The 19999-nt window shown below is 43.9% G+C and overlaps 2 protein-coding genes across 5 annotated transcripts in view; one reads left to right on the top strand and one right to left on the bottom strand.

The window, feature by feature from the left end:
* Positions 1 to 28: 28 nt before the first annotated feature.
* LOC110552967 (cytochrome c oxidase assembly protein COX15 homolog) lies at positions 29 to 14544 on the top strand. Of its 2 annotated transcripts, none has more exons than XM_021644641.2 (9): positions 29 to 187; positions 1279 to 1469; positions 2526 to 2648; positions 4281 to 4467; positions 6605 to 6772; positions 8356 to 8437; positions 9585 to 9739; positions 11219 to 11332; positions 12873 to 14544. In XM_021644641.2, the coding sequence occupies exons 1-9, from the start codon at positions 98 to 100 to the stop codon at positions 13002 to 13004; spliced, it is 1242 nt and encodes a 413-aa protein (XP_021500316.1). In that variant the 5' UTR covers positions 29 to 97; the 3' UTR covers positions 13005 to 14544. The 2 variants fall into 2 exon arrangements, with proteins under 2 accessions (XP_021500316.1, XP_060245906.1); XM_060389923.1 differs by lacking the exon at positions 29 to 187 and adding an exon at positions 215 to 356.
* Entpd7 (ectonucleoside triphosphate diphosphohydrolase 7) overlaps positions 14517 to 19999 on the bottom strand; it is a 44626-nt gene continuing 39143 nt past the window's right edge. For all 3 annotated transcript variants that reach the window (XM_060389909.1, XM_060389910.1, XM_021644677.2), the window contains one exon: positions 14517 to 19919. In XM_060389909.1, coding sequence (XP_060245892.1) covers positions 19688 to 19919 — 232 coding nt within the window. In that variant the 3' untranslated portion in view covers positions 14517 to 19687. The remainder of the gene's footprint in view (positions 19920 to 19999) is intronic.

Genomic DNA, 19999 nt, shown 5'->3' with positions numbered 1-19999 from the left:
GGGGGGGGGCGTGGAAGACGCGCGCCATGCCTGACCCGGAAGTGTTTCTGCGGTCCGTAGAGGCGAAGGGGACCGCAGAGCGCCGTGCACTGTCAGTATGCAGCGGTTGCTTCTTCCGCCCCTGAAGGCCTGGTTGGGGAGCCGCTGTGTCGGGCTCCTGGTCCCTAGGGCGGCGTCCAGAGCACAGGTACCCACCGCAGCTGGCTCCGATCACGGAAGCCGGATTGGGATAAAGTTATCGAACCGCCCCGCAAGTGCTTCTCTCCTTAAGGTTTCCTTGTGTCCTGACACCTCCGTGAATACGGATCCGGAAATACTGCCCACTGTTGTGTATCACAGGCCGATTTATTTCTCTTGTATGTTTCAATTTCCCTATCTGTAGAATGGGATAACTACCTATTACACAACGTGTGAGAATTAAATTTTTAAATGTACATCAAACCTTTAGCATATCATAAAAGCTAAGTAATTTTTGCGCATTTGGATTTTGCTAAAAGCCGCCGGGTAGTTAGGAACTTGAGACTTACTTTATCTAAGATACCCAGTTAATTAGAACTAGGAAACTGAACATACGTATTCTTAACTCTTAGTGTTAGAATCAAAAGAGGAGATTTATTCTCTCATATGATAATTATTAGTAAAAAGTGAAAGATGTTTGTTATGTGAAGAGAAACCAGAGAAAGTCTATCAATTACCATTATGTTATGATCCAGGAAGAAAAACAAAAACGCCCACAATGGCTCCTGCCCTGGAGAAGTCAGTTCACTTAATTGCTAGTTCACTTGTTAAGTATCTATTAGGTCTTGCTATGTATGGGACCAATGCTACAAACAAAGGTAGCAAGACGGAAAGAGCAAGATTGACCAGAACCTGCCATGCAAAGCTCCCAGATGAGTGAGACACAGGGACAGATCACCTGAAGATATATGACAGTGGGTTAGGGGTTGTAGGAGGGGTTCCCTTTGCTGTGAGAGTGACCTGTTGTAAGACTCTGAAAAGTTCAGGTGCAGCAATGCAAGCCCAGATCTCCACTGGGTAGGATAAGTCAGGCAAGGAAGGACATGTATGGGAGGAGATGGAACATTTAGAGACCAAGAGGAGAGAGAAACCCGGTAGAAAAAGGGTTCGAGTAGTCCAGATGAGAGACAGTGATTGACCAGGGCAGTAGCTGTGAAGATGCAGCCTTAGGAGGTACTTTACTCCAGTCAAATTGAGGCTGAGAGTGGGTAGCCGTCCTTCCCACATTCTTCAGGTATACTTTTCTGTCTTACTCCTTAGTGTGGTTGCAGCTATGGCAGCAGGCGTCCTCTGCGGCCAGGGCAATACAGCACAATCACTGAAGTGGCTTTGCAACCTGGAAAAGGTACAGTGGCCCTTCCTTCGAAGGTAGCTGAGCGGGCAGTGGGCCGCTGGCTCCTGGTGTGCAGTGGAGCAGTGGCGGGAGCGGTTATTCTTGGAGGAGTAACTAGGTGAGTAATTTGCTCTCATTGAGTCAGGTTGTCAGTAGGAAAAGGAGGCCTTTGGGCATTGTCCGGTTTAGATCTGTCACTTTACAGATGCAGTCACTGACAGCCTGCTCTGTCTTAGAACAGGTTGCTGTTTTATTAGTAGGGGCCTGTCATAAGGACAGGTTTCAGTCTTAACTAGTTAGTAGCTGGCCATTGTTGCTGTATATTTTTATCTCTCCAGTGTTCAGATTTATCTTAAACTCCCCCCCACAGTTTGTTTACTTGAACACATAAGGTCATCCATACATCACGATTGCTTCATATACCTCCTAGGTTATCTTTATACATAGACTTTATGAATTTAGGCTTTCTTTCCCCTCACATCTTTGAAGTTTTGTTGTTATTGAGGGAGGCCAAGTCATTTGGTGATGTTTAACATATCCTTTGTCCCCATCTGTCCTGTCTTAGGACATGTTAGTGTTTTATTATATAGAACCTGTACTTCTATAATAAGTCTCTTTTCCTGGTGTAAAGAATGTTAGTTTTAGCTGGTATTATATATCACTCAATGGTTGAATGAATACTTAGTGTGTGCAAGGTCCTGGGTTCAGTCCCTAAACTGAAATAAGAATAACAGCACCAAAATAAGAATGTTGTTCATGTATTTATTACATATTTCTTTAATCTAAGCATTGTTTTTGCCTATAAAGAAATGCTGGTTAAAGATTTAAGTGGGACCCAGCAATGGTGGCAGATGCCTGCAGCCTCGGTTCTTGGGAAGTTTAAGAGGCAAGCCTAGGCTACCTCAAAGACCCTGTTTCTGGGAAAGAAAAAAAAATCAACAAACAGTAAATGAGGGGGTTTTAAAAAATTGAGAGAATAAAATACAAGTATAAATAAGAGCTGGGCATATAGGGCCTGGTTTGTACAAGAACTTGGATTTCATATCCAGCATTGCAAACAAAAAAGGAAGAAAGGAATTCATACTCATGGGTTAAGTTCAGATCTACTTGTTGCTGTAAACTATTTATGAATAATCTAGAAACATACACTCACAAGTTTATTGCCTGTTCCAAGGCTGACAGAGTCTGGCCTCTCCATGGTTGACTGGCATTTAATAAAGGAAATGAAGCCACCCACAAGCCAAGAGGAATGGGAAGCAGAATTCCAAAAATACCAACAATTCCCAGAATTTAAAATGTAAGTGTTAGAAAAAAAATCAGGTAAATATCTTTGCGTGTGATGAAGGCATACTTGGAGACATGGTTTCTTGCTGAACCCAGAGCCAAGCTCATGGCTGGCAAGTCTCAGTGATCTTCTCATCTCTCCTCCACAGCACTAGAGTTACAGGTACACATGGCCATACCCAGCTTTTTAGATGGGCATGGGGGATCTGAACTCAAGTCTTCATACTTGTGCAGTAAGCACTCTCACACACTAGCCATCTCCAAAATCCCTCAAGTAAATACCTGTGTCAGTGAAGGTTACTGTTGCTGTGGTGAGACACCGTGACCAAAGGTGAATTGGGGAGGAAAGGGTTGATCTTACTCACGGTTCCATGTAACCGGTCATTATCAAAACCAGAGAGGGCCCGAACTCAAGCAGGGCGGGAACCTGGCAGCAGGACCTCAGCAGAGGCCACGGAGGGCAGTACTGCTCGAAAGGCGGTGGGATCTGGGAGAATGGAGCCTACAGACAAGGCAGGCTGAAGCCTCATGCGACGGCCACCTTTATTCAGAGCATCAAGCAGTTTATGCTCTGAGGGTTAAGAAGAATCACAGGAGTAAGGTGCGCAAGCACAAGAGCAAGCCACACGAGGCAAAAGCATGGTTTTCCATAGAGGCGTATTGATAACAGCTGAGGTAAACTCACTCCTGGGAGGAGCATGAAAACACAGTCCAAGAACAATTTTTTTGTTTTGAAGAAACTGAGGTCACAAGACTTTTGTCTTGTTTTCTTGGAGTTTTCTCAGAAGTACTCAGATTTCTCATAGGACTCCATTCTTGGACTGTGTTCCAAAAGAGGAGTACTGATTCCTGCCTTGCTCCCATGGCTTGTTTAGCCAGATCTCTTACAGAACCCATGAAGCCTCATCCCAGGGCATGGGCTGGGCTAGGGCCATAAATCACTATTTAAATCAGTGTTCTACAGGCGAGCCTACAACCCAGTCCTGTGGAAGCATTTTATCAGTTGGGGCTCCTTCCTCTCAGATGACTCTAGACTGTATCAAGTTGGCATAAAATTAGCCAGCACGTATCCTAGTCATCTTTTTTTGCTTCTCTAAATCCTCTATGGTTAGACTTATTTATCGATCTTTTCACTTAAGTGTAGTAAGCTGCCTACTTGAAGCTTTAAGGCCAGAGTCACCTTAAAGTTACTGAGGAAGAGAGCAGATCTGCCAAACTGCAAGACGGAAAGTGTTTCTCCATTCCATAGCGTAACAAAACTCAAATAAAGAAGTTGAGAGTGCTTAGCAGTAAGAGTGCTCACCCCAGAGCCCTCATTACCTAAACTCAGCCCCAGAACCTGTGTAACAAGCAGAATGCAATGGTGTACATCTATAATTCCAGGACTGTTGTGAGGGGGGAGGTGCAGACAGGAGAATCGGCCAGAAATTGAAGTGCCAGCCTAGCCTGGAGTGCAGAATTCAGTGGTGGGCATAAAAGAGACCCCGCCTCACACACAAGGAGGAAGGAGAGAGCAAAAAACTGGTTCCCACAAGTTTTGTCTGACTCCTCCCCCACACATGCTGTGGCATGTTCATGTCTGTGCACACAAAATAAGTAAATAAATAAACCTCGTTCTTCATTTTTTGACTCCCATTTCACCTAGCCTGAATCATGACATGACGCTGGCGGAATTCAAGTTTATCTGGTACATGGAGTACTCGCACCGAATGTGGGGTCGAGCTGTCGGCCTTGCATACATCCTGCCGGCCGCCTACTTTTGGAGAAAGGGTTGGCTCAACCGTGGCATGAAAGGACGTGTTCTTGCTCTCTGTGGCTTAGTCTGTTTTCAGGTAAGATTTATTCAAGTCTGAGAAACCAGAGTTTTCCTAGTTGGCATTATTTAAGGAGAGCATCTTTGAAGGGCTACAATAGAGTAGGTAAGAATGAGCATTTTGGTGCCATAGGCATGGCTTTAAGCTCCTCACGGCACACTGTCTGACTCCTGTCACGTATGATTTTCCTAGTGTGGGTGGAGATAGTACTATTGCCCTTAAGTAATGTTAAATGAGATGATACCTGTAAGGCACTTAGCTGGATGTGTAAAATGAGTAAGTACTCAGTAAGTACAGTACCTTGTGCCGCTAGAAATAGAATTTCATTTCCCTGTTATGGTTCTCTTCCTGTATTCTCTGCCATTTTTCAAACTTGTCTGCTGTCTAGTGATCCTCATTGGAGTGGCTACAGAGACAAATAGGAAAACTCCAGAAGAACAGTTTGCAGGATGAAGGTTGGATAGAGATGTAACTGATGTTCAGGTATACATGATATTTAAAATTATGTAACCTGGACTTTCCTTAAGGAAAAGAGCTTTGCAAGATTCTCACAGTTAGAGCTGGAGAGGTGGCTCTGTGGTTAAGAGCGCTGGCTGCTCCTCCAGAGGATCTGGGATCAAATCCCAGCACCCACATGGCGGTTCACACCTGTCTGTAGTTCCAGTTCCAGGTGATCTGACACCCTCAGACAGACATACAGGAAGGCAAGACACAAATGTAAATATACAAATTATTTTTTAAAAAAGATATTAGTGAGGCAATAGAAACTACAGTAAAGAATTAGACACTAAGAAAAGTTATGTTAACTTTTATATTTTAGTAACTAAGCAAAGTTAGGTGGAATAAAGTGTAAGTTTAAGTTCATAATTTATTTAACAGTAAAGTGAAGATAGAAATTTAAGCTGTCAAATAGGGTTGTGGGAAGAAGCAAGTTGGGCTGGAGAATCCTCACAGTATGAGCCTTCAATCTCAGTGTTCCTGTGTTCCTGCAGATGAAAGGTAATTATGATAGCCAGGCTAATCTTGAAAAGGGAAGGAAATCACTGAAGGATTACCTGAAGAATTAGAAGAAACTCACCCCTTTGGCCTGGGTCTTTGGGATTATGAGCAGTTTGTGTAATGATTGTGTCTTATCTGGTAAGATTGTGATCAATGTAGTTTGGTTTCTTTTACTAGTTAAAGTGAAGAGCCATGGAGCATGATACATTCTATGAGTTTTCTAAACAGAAACGTGTTTTGCTGGGGAGGGGTTTTTGTTGTTATTGTTTGGTTGGTCGGTTTGGTTTGGGTTTATGAGACAGTCTCAAGAAGCCAAGTTCTGACCTCCAACTTGTTAATTAGCCAAGTCTGACTAAAGTTGCTGATCATCCTGCCTCTGCTTCCGACAGGCTGGGATAACAAGTCTGGGATTAAGCCACCACATCTGGTTTAAACATGCACTTTTCTTTACAGATTTTCCTTCCTTCCTTCCTTCCTTCCTTCCTTCCTTCCTTCCTTCCCTTCCCTTCCCTTCCCTTCCCTTCCCTTCCCTTCCCTTCCCTTCCCTTCCCTTCCCTTCCCTTCTCTTCCTTCCTTTCCTTCCTTCTTTCCTTTTTCCTTCCTTCGAGTTGAAGTCTTTGACTGTTTGAGTTTGAAGTTCAACTTTAAGTTTCTTCATCTTCACAATTTATAGTTTCCAGTTTAATTTTTATTGGGGAGTAGAAATATATTTTTGCAAAGCAATCTACATGAAAAATCTTACACATGACCTCTTTCCCAACTTTTGTGTTTATCTTATACCTACCTATCTCGACAGTAATTCTTTTTAAACAGCCTTTATTAGCTTTTTCCAACTACAATCTAGTTTTCACAGAATAAACTATTTCACTGTTTCATTGGTTAACATGTTAAGTTATATTGAGTATTTGTAAGTTTGGGTGCAGATAAACTAGGATTTTATATACTATACTTCAGCAAAACATAAGTCTAAACATAGTCTAAACAGCACTAAAGTTGTTAATATATAACTACCAACAGGTCACAATTCCTGAACACTGGCTGTATAGGAGGGTATGGAAAACGTGTCGGATAGGGCATTTTTTTCTGATAATGTACTTTCTTTAGAACTTAACAGGTCAAACCTTGTTTGATTTGCCTCTTTCTGCTTGAATTCTAGGGTCTGCTAGGTTGGTATATGGTGAAAAGTGGGTTAGAAGAAAAACCAGAGTCCTATGATATCCCTCGGGTCAGCCAGTACCGCCTGGCAGCTCACCTTGGCTCGGCACTTGTTCTTTACTGTGCCAGTCTGTGGACCTCTCTCTCACTGCTACTCCCTCAGCACAAGGTAAACGTCAGTTGTTACCACAGCTGCACAGTGTCCATGTGGCAGGGAGGTGGAAAGTCTGTTTCTAATGAAAGGTGCTAAGTCAAAATTCAGATTCTCTTTAGCACCCATTGTTTTCACTTTGCCCTTGTATAGAATGCATCTGTGAATGTGGGTGTGCACGGTGATTTGAGACCCTAATTTCAGTTCTTTGGAGAATATATATCCAGAAGTGAAGTTTCTTGAACACATAGAGGCTGAATATCTTGTCATCATTATCTAATGAGGAGTGTGAAAACACAAGTTTTAGGAAAAGAGTAAGGAGAACTGACAATTAGATATAGCTCTTTAGCCCTGACACCCAGAATGGCAACACAAGAAAGACCAGGACAACAGATGTGTCTGAACTTTTGCTGGTGAACAGCAGCCCCATTGCGTCATATTTAATGGGAGCGTAGCATTCAGTCTAACACTATTAAACCATAGTGATCTGTGTCTGAAAAGTGCTTGTCTGTATGCTGGTTTTCCTTCAGGGCAATGGCAATTTTTATGTTTTATGCTTTGACTCAAAAGCAAGACACAACTCTTTTTTTTTTTTTCTTCTTCTTCTTCTTCTTCTTCTTCTTCTTGAGGCTTTGTTTAAAATAGAAGTCTCAGGCTACCACACTTATTTAGAACACTATTTCCTTTCTTTTCCTTTTTTTTCTTTCTTTCTCTTTTTAATTCTTTCACTTTTTTCTAGTATTTACAAATAGTGATTGTGGGTTGACCAGATGGCTCAACAAGCCTGAAAACAGCAGTTCAGTCCTTTAACTCACAGAAAGGTGGGTGAGGAGAAAAGACGCCACAACATTGCATTTTGAAATCCTAACATATGCTATGGAAGGAGCATGTACACACACACATACATACACACTAATAACTTAAAATGCTTACTTTAAAAGGGATAATTAAGTAAATATTAAACCATGAGTTGAGCTGGATAAGCTGTTCATGGAGAAAATTTTGACATGCTGTCAGATTTTTCATAGTCATGTAATAGGTATTTAGTGCCAGGCCCTTACGTTCCAGTAAGGACTGGAGATGTTCACAGGGAAGCCAAATATTGAAGCGTTTTCATTGTAAATACTCTTCATCTGAAAAATCCTTATATTGCCCACAGCTACACCTATTTCCTGACAATGTTCTTTCTTTTCGACTCCTATGATCTCTCACTCCTTCCTAAGTACTCACGTGTACCCACACTGACACACTTACCGAAACGCTAGAATTGAACTGTGGCAGGTTACGGATAACAGTTCTCAATTTTGCCCTTTTTATCTGTTTATGTTCTAATTATGGAAAGAATTTGAGATGATGACTAGGTAAGCAATAAGGTGTCATGCGCTCCATCCCAGTAACTACTAGCTACTGAAGGCTATTTAAATGTTAATTAATTGAAGTATCTAGGAAGATACATAATGTTTATCCTATGCCGAAGCGGTGTCTGCTGAGAGTACTGTCAGCAGACGGAGACAGTCTGGCCTTGAACTGTCTGGGTTTGGACTGGAGATCTTGCTGCCTCCATGGTTCCTACCAAACAGCTGACCTGATTATCTTTTCAGTTACCTGAAACCCGGCAGCTCCTGCGGCTGAGGCGCTTTGCTGGAGGGACAGCAGGCCTGGTATTCCTCACGGCTCTCTCAGGTAGGCTCGTCCCAGCATGCCCAGTGCATTTTCACCCTGTTCCTGCTACTCTGTTCTTCCTGCTGCCCCTTGATCGTTTCCTGTCGTCACATTTGGCTCCTTTACACCTACCATTTACCCTCAGTTTTCTGCTCCTACTGTCCACTCAATTGAACAAAACTTTTGAATATTTACTTAAACTCATACTGTCCAAGTTCAAATTAATTTGTAGCTTCACCTGGAAACTACAAGCTGTGTATGAAACAGATGATGACCATAATTCATATACATGAAGGGCTTAGAATGTACATTCCTGGCATGTGTCAGTGATGGTCAAAGATGACAAGTTCATTAGCGCTGAGACTAATGTAGGCCTTCCCTCCAAGAGCTTTAAAAATTTTTATGTATGTGTAGGTGTGTGTCTATGTGAGTATATACCGTGTGTGTGCAGGTATACACAGAGGCCAGAAGAGGGCATTGGGTCCCCTGTAGCTGGTTACATGTAGGTGAAAGCCACCCGCTGTGGGTGCTGGGATGCGACCGGGTTCTCTGGAAGAGCAGCAACCACTGAACCAGCCCTGGGCTTCTCTTTTTTAAGTCATATGTTCATCTTTAGCCTTCTCACTTTGGAATGCGCTCTCATATGGGAGTCAGAAGCCCCGTGTGGTTAAACTTTTAAAGATTAACTAACATTTAGCTTTCATTCAGTTATACTACCTGCCATGCTCAGCAGGTACATGAGGTTCGTGGCTTATTAACACTCAAAACACTTCTGTTATCACAGAGACTGAGGAGGTGGGGGAGTAAATCCTGAAGACCCAAGATAGATCAGCGCTAGACAGGGACAGGAAGGATGAAGAAAAAAACAAAAACAAAACAACAACAACAAAACAGACTTCTTCCAAACTCACAGGTGTCTCCTCCAGAACGTCTGGTCTCTAGCAGAGACATGCTGGAGTCCTGGGGTCAGAGCAGATGTGGATTCAAGGTGCTGCCGACTCCTGTGGAGATTGTGTATATGCATTCTCCACGTGAGAAGCCTCAGTTGCCTTTTGTCTGTTATCCTCCAAACCGTTCCTTTACCCAGCTCTGCGGAGGGAGACGTTTCTATATTCAGAGCAAATGCTTACTCTTCACTTTAGTAAGTCCTCTGTATCTTGGCATGCAGGAGCTTTTGTGGCAGGGCTAGATGCTGGGCTTGTTTACAACTCCTTCCCCAAAATGGGAGAATCGTGGATCCCAGAGGACCTCCTTACCTTCTCTCCCATCTTGAAGAATGTTTTTGAGAATCCTACCATGGTGCAGTTTGACCACCGGCTTCTGGTAAGTACGCTGATCTGTGCTGCCTGGCATGGGAGCCCCACAAGCATCAGGAGTGCGGGTGAGGCGCTGATGGCTGCAGTTAGCCAGGCGGTAACTGCTTTTTCTTTTAGAAGCAGTTCTAGGACCAGCTGTCTGATCTGACATTTTTGTCATCATACACTCAAATTCTAGCTTCAAATCAGCTAGGCAGATGATACTAACCCACCTCAATCCTGAATGTGCCTATGTGCCATTTCATCAGAGATGCAGTTGACGCAGGAACAGATTACAGAGCACATAGCTATGGAAGAGCCCTGAGGGTGCTTTGCTAATGCCTTTCTATTTATTTAAGCCTATAGGTACTGGTGGTGTGGAAGCCTTACTAAGACTGGTCTGGTAGGCTGAGTGTGGTCACTTGTACCCAGGAGACCCCAAGAAGCAGTAGTGTTGTTATAGAAGGAAGGGTAGGGTCACAGGGCCCAAGACATAAATGGGAGACTTGGTAACTGGTAGAGACGAGAGCTTTATGACCAAGACTAGCTGTTAGGATACATGTAAAGAGAGCTCAGAGGAGACCCCAGAGTTTGTCCTGCAGCATTCGTAAGCCATGGCCAGCAGAAATGGAACCTCTAGAGTGGGTGTTAGCCAAAGGCAAGCTGTCATCAGGTGAGGCATGCCCGCTGGGCCATGGTAGAGAGGGAGGTGTAGAGAAGACTCACATCTGTGGGCTACGGCTGACATTCCAAGGGAGCCTCAGTCCCCAACCTACACAGTATTAGCATAAGGAGAGTGTGATTGGATCTGCCCCTATACTCCTTCTGAAACATGCAGAAATATGGCGGAAAGCATTCTCTGTGGCATAGATGGAAAAAAGAAATTTTGTTTTTACCAGCTGGAAGCACTACCATCCCCTCAGCTCAACCCACAGAAGTTAAATCTTTTATGTGCTAAGGCCAGCCCTGCTTTAAAAGTAGGGAATTAGGGCTGGAGAGAATGCTTAATGGTGAAGAGCACTTGTTTTTGCAGAGGACCTAAGTTCAGTTCCCAGCACCCACTTGGAGGCTCACACTAACTCCAGTTCCAGAGGCTTCAGCAGCCTCTTCTGGCCTCCTCAGGCATCACATGCACATGCGCACAGACATGCATGTCGGCAAAACACCCATGCACATAACATAAAAATAAATCTTTGAAAAAAATGTAAAATCAGATATAAAATTACAGCTAAGGATACAAAGTATAATTTAAAAAGCAAGACTCTCACCTGTGGGAAGGTAAGTGTGTGTAAAGCAGTAAAAACAAATGGTTGCCCTGAGAGACGGTGCTGCCTCAGTTGGAGCAGAAGAGGATGGTGGCAGTGCTGACGAGGAACAGCTGGAGTGGAATGGTTTTGTGACTAGCGAAGCTCTTTCTGGCTCTCAGTGGTTCCCGTGATGTATGAGGTGAATGGGAGTCCTGCTGGCTGGAATAGTATCAAACACTGATCATCTTTCTTTGCCATAGGGAATCACATCTGTCACTGCCATTACAATGCTCTATTTCCTGTCCCGGAGAATCCCCCTTCCTCGAAGGACCAAGATGGCAGCAGTGACTCTGCTAGCTTTGGCATATGCACAGGTACAAAGCTATTCTTGATGGCACCCCCAAACAAAGTTAATGTTAACAGTAGATTAATGGTGTGATAAATGTGTCACATAAGAGGAACGACAATGGCTAATAAACAACAGCTTTTTAATATTAGAGCAACTTCAGAGGGTGGGACTAGAGAGGAGGGAGGGGTTTATGACTGAGATGTAAATTGAATTAATTAATTTAAAGAAAGAGAGAAGAGCAGCTTAATATAATGAATACCATTTTGGTTTTTTGTTTGTTTGTTTTTTGAGACAGGGTTTCTCTGTGTACCCTTGGCTGTCCTCGAACTCACTCTGTAGATCAGGCTGGCCTTGATTTCACAGAGATCATCTGCCTCTGCTTCCCAAGTGCTGGAATTAAAGGCCTGCACCACTACTGCCCAGCTGAATACCATTTTGTACTTGTTACTTTTTAAAAATTACTCATTTATTTTTATGGGTATGGGTATTTTGCCCGCATGTGTACCATACCCATGCATGGAGGCCAGGAGAGAGTATAGGTTCCCTGGGACTGCGGTTGCAGACTGTTCTGAGCTGTCATGTGGATGCTGGTAATAGAACCAAGGTCCTCTGGAAGACTCTTAACCACTGAGCCATCTCCGTCCCTCGCTTGTCACACTGAAGTTTGGATGTGGGGGAAGCAGGCAAAGGGATATTAGCATGGGTGTAGGAAAATGGACACATTTGGATATTCTTGATAAGACCATGAGTCTATAATAGCTTTCTTCAGAGGGCAATTAGGCAATATATTATGTATCAAATATATATTAAATATCTTATATTAAATATATATTAATATATTGTATATTAAGTTTACCATATTATATATTACTGTTTAATATATTAAATATGTGTAATGCTTCGGTCCAGAAAACTGACAGTTGTATCTGCCTTAGAAAAACTAATGCACTAAACAGCTTTTGTGATGGTAAAAATTGGAAACAAGCTAAAATAACCATAGTATGTCTCTGCTGTGGAATACTGCATAGCAGTTTAAGAAAAAGCAAGTGACAGTATACTTTCAACAGCACAAAACTATATGTATTTCTATAAATCCCAGCACTTGGGAGGCAGAGGCAAGTGAGTTCAATACTAGCCTGGTCTACATAGTGAGTTCTAGGCCAGCCAGGGCTACACAGTGAAACCCTGCCTCAAAACAAACAAACAAACAAACAAACAAAACAACAACAAAAACCCAAAGTGCTCTGTCTCAATAAGAGCATATAATACATATAAGAAAGTAAGACATATAGGAACTGGCAAACATAACCACCCATGGGGAATAGGCACTAGGTAGAAGCAGGATATGGTAGCTCATGCCTATAATCCCAGCACTCAGGAGACTGAGGGAAGAGGATTGTTTGCACCATGATAAGATTGCATAATGAATTTCATTATTTTACGTATGCTTGCTTGTGCCACCAAATACTCGCACCTGTGATGTTCTGATGCGACAGCATGGAGGTTTGCATAACCAGCTGCTCACGTGCAGTCACTTTCAGGATCACTTTCTTCTTCCACAACAGGTGGCCTTGGGCATCAGCACCTTGCTTCTGTACGTGCCAACTCCTCTGGCCGCCACGCACCAGTCAGGCTCCTTGGCTCTGCTCAGCAGTGCCCTTTGGCTCATGAATGAACTCCGAAGGGTCCCAAAATAATTCTCAGAGGATCATTCCCAAGGACTGAAACTGCCTCGGGAATTCATCAGCAAGCTCAAGAAGGTCGCCTTGCCATGCCTCATGGTTTACAAAGTGGTCAAGTCTCAAAACTGTTTTGAGATGGGCCCTGAATCAAGAATGTCACCAAGGTGTGATTATACCAGCGGTTCTCCCGAAATCTTTTGCATTGCTGCTTCCTAATAGGCAGCCTGACTTTTCTTAGCGCCAGGAACATCTTGCATTTCTGTGTCCTTGTGCTGCCGAGTGCTGTCCACTAGTCAGGCTGGTAGTGACAGTGTCAGACTCGAGAACAACCAATCGACCAGTAACTGAATGTTGTTTGTGACCAAGGTTCAGGGTTGTCCTAACCTCTGGTTTTTAAAAGCAGCTAACTAGCTAGATTTTGAAGAGACTATTCTCCTCTATGTGTGTGCGTGTTTGTGTTGATACATGCGTGTGTGCAAGTAAGTGCTCGTGGAGGCCTGGGAGGATGCTGTCCCCTAGAGCTGGATTCACAGGCGGATAAGCTGTATGATGGGGGTGTGGTGACCAAACCCAGGTCCTGTAGAAGAGCGTCGAGCACCTTAAACAGCGGAGCCACTTCTCCAGCCCAGAGTGAATACTATTACATGTTGACAATTTCAAGTTCTTTAAAAAATGAGGAGGCTTAACACATCTGACCTGAAGTTGTCCGTTTTTAATTTCTGAATGAGATGGATTTTTTTTCCAACTCTAAATTATTCTGTGAGTCTCCGTACATCTGTATATTGTTATTAGCAAAACAAAGACAAAGACACGTTTTACTCTCCAAGTCCCAGGCCCTGCTGGGCTTGTGTTATTACAAAGAGGATTCCCTCAATCTCAGGACTCCAGACTCATCCTAGACCCACTAAGTTCAAGCCCTTGGAACAGGGGTGGGCTAGTTTTTAAGTTCCCTGGGGACTTGAGTGCATGTAAGTTTGGTGACACGTGGCCTAGGTCCTTCTGAAATTCTGCCAGCTTGTGCCCACTCCTGCCAAATTTCTGCCCCACCATCCCTGCTTCATTTAACCTGTTGGTCCCATCTGTGCGTCAGCAGGGTAGGCACTCTAGACCACCCTGTCAAGAAGGGAACCAGGGCAGGCTTGCACACCAGCTGCTTCTCACTCCACATCCAGAGTCTTCAGTTAGAAGCAGAGGGCAGGAGGGTCCAGCCGAAGATCACTTGTAACCATTTTTCAGTCACTTCAAGCAAGTGGCGACCCAAGTCAGCTCAAGTCTCAGACGTTTTCTTGCACTTTTCTTCTACTACAGTTAGGTATGTATGGATTCAGTGTTTAGCTGTTTAGCTGCAGCATGCCTTCTGTGTGGTCCTGGTGAACACAGATCATCTTAACTATTTTTGTATCTGTTTAAGTCACTAGATACATACCAAATACTGAATGAGGAAAGCATGAATTGGTAGAAAATATACAATTATTGATTTATGTCCCAAATGTCTACTTCAGAAAAAGCCATTGCACACTTAAAGGATTAAATAAATGCCTTTTAATGTTTTCAACAGTCTGTCAACAGTTGTCAATTGCTTTTAAATATAAAGGTAATTAAACATGTATTTTCAATCAGCTAACCCAGGATTTAATTTTTTTCCTTTTGCCAGCCTCAGGTGATTGATTAGGCCATAACTCTTATGACATCATTTAACCTTTTTAAGAATTTACATACTGTGTGTGCATGTATATGACGGGGTATGTACTGTACATGCTTGCAGAGACCAGGCAACAAGTCCTGTGAGTCGGCTCTCTCCCTCCATCTCTGTGTGGGTTCTGGGGTGAACCTCTGATTGTCAGATGTGTGGCAAGTGCTTCAAGCTGCAGAGCTGTGGTGCTGGCCCACGTGTGTCTTTAACCTCCACTGAGATACACGTCTGCTGTGGCAGGGCTACTACTTCCCACCAAAGACCAACGGGGACAAGCATGATTTCAGAATGCCAGTTTACCTGCGGCCCTCTTTCTGGTCCTGGGTTATATATAGGCGTATGCAATGCAGAGCTATGCCTCCACATCCGGGCAACTGCATCGTCACCCCAGCACATTGCACATTTACTAGAACTTCATGTTTATCAGAATTTTAATTATTCCATGAAATTTAAGAATTCCATAAAATTCTCTTTTCTGCCACGTGGCTGACAACATTCTTACTTAATGTGAAGCGAAGTGCAGCCTTGTAGCTACCCGAAGCAGGGCAGCCCAGCAGCCTGTGTCTCAGCCACCTACAGTGGGGTGGTCAGCAGCCTTTGTCCTTAACGTGTGAACACTTGGCTGTGGATCACAGTGGACAGATGCTGAAGGCACGGCAGAGACCACACTGGTGGCAGAAATCACGGAGGACACAGAGACCACACTGGTGGCAGAAATCACAGAGGATGCAGAGACCACACTGGTGGCAGAAATCATGGAGGAGACGTGGCATACTTCAGAGCTTCAACTAAATAGAAAGTGTGGAAGGAGAACTTGAACCAGGTGTACCAGCAGTCACGGTACTTAGGATCCTGCTGGCAGAGACGGACTTGAGAAGCTAGTAAGTTTCATGACCAGTGAAGCCAAACTCAGGGAATGGCTCCGTGGGTGGGCTGCTTAGGAACTGTCCAGGACTGCCCTCAAGTTGTTCTGTAGTTTAGATGTGGAATGTTCTCCAAGAGCTTGTGTGTTAAAGGCTTGGTCCCCATGCTGACAATGGGATGGTGGGACCCTTGCATAGCTTCATAGGTCTTTAGGTCACCGGAGGATATGTGAGACTCCTAAATTCATCCTCTTGTATCCGGGTCATGAGCTGAGCTATACATGCCTGCTGCAATGCACACGTCATCACAGGCTCAAAGCAAAAGGGACACCTGACGATTGAGTTGAACCTGTAAAGCTGTGACTCAAACAACCCTTTCTCTTTATATAAAAGATCTCGGGTACTTCCTGACAGTAAATGGACAGTAACACAATAGAGTGTGCGGCCTAGCAGGCACTTGGGGGTGGCATATCTATCAGTTGTCTTGCTTTAGGAAGTGCCTTGGGAGTAGACACATCTTCAAGTTTGTTTCAAAGTCACACACGCATGACTAAACATCAGAACATTTTCAATTCTGGTTCTTACAAGAAAAAATAGAAGCAATGATCTGCTCACATTTGAAAAAACATGGAAGCCCTTGTAGTGTGAGCATTAATTCCATTTTTCAATATAAAAGGGGGCTCAGATTTTCAAAAAGCAAAATGGTCTGCTGGCTCCTGTCCCTCTACAGTAGTATCAACAAACAAAAATAATGAACTACTAGGGCAGCGGGAATATGTGAAACATTCATTTCAGTGACAGCCTACTGGGGAAAAACAAGACAAAGCCGGCCAAAGAGCCCCAACAAGCTGCCCACAGAAACAAACCCCGGGTCCACAGGAACCCAAGCCGGGTGCAGTCACTTTTCCAGTTAGATCAGAGGCAAGTTAAGGAAGTAATGGAGGCCAAAGACAGAGCCATGCTCAATACAGAACATCACCTAAAAGAATTTGATGTCAGATGCAATCATTGTTCACAAAAATACTTGTTATTCTGTATTGTTAGTCCAAGGTGCCAAAACTTGGTTTTGATTCCTCATTTTAGAACATACTAATTTTTATGATACCAACAAAATCTTCATGAGCATGGCAGCAAGACTGAGGCTAAGCATCAACTAAGAGACCAAATTAAAAGACTACTGCTACTCGAAGCCACTGCTCCTCCTACGTAATTCCTGGCCAAGCTAAAATGAAGTCGCATACACATCCCAGTCTAGAAACTTCCCAAGAATCACGACCAACTTCTATAATGAGGTAGATATCTCTATTGGGCATCTGAACCTTCATTCAGATTTTTATTATTAGAATGTTATGGTTAAGAAAAAATTGTGCAAAGGTAAGCCAATTGCGTAACTGTGAGAGAGAGAAAAAAAGATAATAAAAAAGATGCACTGAAGACTTGGTTAATGAAATTCCATCTGAAGCCTACCCAATGGGAGTGAGGAAGTGTCCAGGGATCAGTCAAGACAGAAATGCTCGGTCCTCAACCACAACAGTGTCCCTTTCTGTTCTTAACCTGTGGAATGCTGGGATGTCTTATGATAATAAAGGTAAATCTGGACCCCGTAATATCAAAACGGTACACAGGATATAATGCACCAAACAAAAACTTGAAGACTAATTAAAATAAATTAAGAAATATATTTATATTGAGAAATGATAAAGATAAGCATCCTGAGCTTTGTTTTTCAACTGTAAGAAGACTGTAGGGCTATCAATCTGCAAGGCTGCCATAATGATGCAATAATACACAAAGAACACATACAAAGTTCTTAAGAGTGGTACAAGGTAAGTGCTCGACAAATGGTAGCTACTAGTACCATCAGGGCAAAGAGCAAGGTCTGTAACGACAGCTTCCAATCTGGGCTAGTTAACCCCCCTCCCTCCTCCAGGTTCATCTGAGCACACAAATTCGCACACTGTTACCCACTGAGGAACTTCTGTTCTCAACAACACCAAGACTGGCATATAGAAACCATGATGAAATGAAAAGTTCCCTGAGGAGGCAAATGGCTAGCAAGAACATTTTTGTCATCTTAAAGTAGAATTAAAACACACACACACACACAAAGCCTCACTCACAGGATATAAACATTAGAATGGAAGAGAAGGGGGACAGCTGGGAAGTCTTAACGTTGAGAAGAACTGTCCATGACACAGTCTAGTGAAAAGTAAAGATGTCAACGTAGAAGAATCATTGCTGGATGTACACTTCTCTAATGCGCACATGTGCCTACAGGCACAGCACTCAGAAGGCTGAGGCAGGAGGATCACTGAGTACCAGGCCAGCCTGGGTTATACAGTGAGACCTTGCTTCAAAAAAAAAAAGAAAGAAAATCATTCAGAACTTGCCTAACAGTCAGTACAGTATCTTCACCTTGGCTTATCCCAAGGGCCATCTTAATTTTTTTCTCTATTCATAAAGCATTTTATTTTTTTCTGTTCCCAGTATGGAATTTATTTTCCAGAAAATCCACTTTTATCCTTTAGATTTGTTTTTTTCTTCTCTATTCTAACCCTAGAAATAAAAGGCTTTGGCAAAATTAGAAGAAAAATGAGCCAGGCCTGGTGGTACATTCTTTCAAACTCAGCCTTTTGAAGAGATGGAGGCAGGAAGGTCAGGAGTTCGAGGCTAGCCTTGGCTACCTGGAAAACTGGGCTCATGAGACCTGCCTTACTCTCCCAAAAGAAGAAATCAAGCTGCTACTTCAACCCTGAGAGCAGTCCCAGGCAGGCCCCTCACAGTTTGCTTCAGAAAGTAAAGAGTTCTTGGGGCAGGCAGGAGTTACTGAACACTGACAGTGTGCAGCTCAAAGGCTGGCTGCAGAGAAGCCGCTTTCTGAGAGGCAGCGGGTGAGAACGTGGTGCATATGGCTTTCCTCTTCCCACAGTGGAAGAGCTATTCCTTCAGACATCCAGAAAGTGGCCAGGTTGCTCCACGGCAGATTTATCTAGTTTAGAATTTACTATCTGTAAAGCATTCCAAAAATAAGTAATAACTTTTGACTTCAAGCCAGGCGTGGTGGCTCAGGCCTTTAATCCTAACACTTCTGAGGCAGAGGCAGGCCTGGTCTACATGGATACCATACATACATACATAGCAGGTTCCAGGACAGCCAGGGATACATAGATCCTGTGTCCAAAAAAAAAAAAAAAAAGAACTTTGATTGTATTGCCTTTGCCCACTTTCCTGATGCTATTTTTAAAAAACAAAACAGATCCATCCCTTCCCGAAATACATGTAAGAGCTCAGCAGTGAAACGAGGGGAGTGGCTTTGAGTCTTCTGCACATTACTATGCCTGTGAGACAGTAAACTGCAGACGGGCAAACCCAGGCCCCCGGTTCCCCTCACAGTCTCTCCATTCTGTGAGCACACTTACGGCTCGAGAGGCAGCACTGATGCCCAAGCAGTCTGTGGCACAGAGATGGCAATGTTTTCTATACTGGTCCAACCAAGTACCAGATAAAATACTGTCAGATCTTCAAGAAGGCATTCATTTAGAAGGGGCTCTAGCCGCTCAGATCTACATAACCTCTCAGTCAGCACCACTGCCCGGGATTTTCGACCCCACCCACAATGGCTTGTCAATTAAGCAAGGAAATTCTATCATTTTGGTTGCCTTGAAATCCTGGTCCACTGAACCTCCAAGATCTTGGGTCCCTATTCAAGGCTGTGGATCTCCACAGAAGAATCTCTCTGTTACAGAGAAAGCAGGGACAACGCCCTTGCTGGAATGGCTCTGGCTTTGTATCAGTCAATACAAGCTGGTTTTGCCCAACTGAAAACTTGCTTCCGCAAGGGGAGGAAAAAAACGCTACATCCCAGAAACATACCAGATTTCTGAGATAAAGGAGAAGCATGCTTCATTTGAGCTAAGTCCCCTGTGAGAGCACCGGCCTCTCGCCATTTAGATCCTTGCAGATTCAATTACGGCTTCTGAGAAGAGGTCCCGTCCTGGGCACCACAAAAAAGAAATTAAGGTGAAAAAGTAGAAATTCCCAGGCCAAAGCGGCATTTGAGGCCAGTTCAGGAGAGCAGAGTTCAGGAAGCAGCAGCACGCCTAAGAACTGTTGTTTCTCCAACCCGGTCCGGCCTTAGGGCCTCACGGCCCCACCTGCACCCCAATCATCGGCACCGCTCGTTCGATCCACAGCAGGTCCAGCGGAGCTGAGGCACGAGTTTGCCGGCGGTGAATTCTGTGGATTCGCAGAAGGTACAGGACGATGGCCAGCAGCACCACCATGGTACAAGCGAAGAAGAGATAGTGGTTGTAGACAAAGGAGAGCCGGAACCAGCTGCCGTGGGCCTGCCGGACACCTCCCTGCCGAAGGTCCCTGGGGGAGAGGAGAGAGCTGCTGGTTTCAGAATGAAACGAGCTGCGATTGGAAGGGCCCATCCTCGTTCATCCCACGTA

Source organism: Meriones unguiculatus, chromosome 1, assembly GCF_030254825.1.
Source record: "Meriones unguiculatus strain TT.TT164.6M chromosome 1, Bangor_MerUng_6.1, whole genome shotgun sequence".
In the NCBI taxonomy this organism is placed as follows: Eukaryota; Metazoa; Chordata; class Mammalia; order Rodentia; family Muridae; genus Meriones; species Meriones unguiculatus.
The sequence above is the reverse complement of the archived record's forward strand: the minus strand, read 5'-3'. Positions and strand labels throughout refer to the sequence as shown.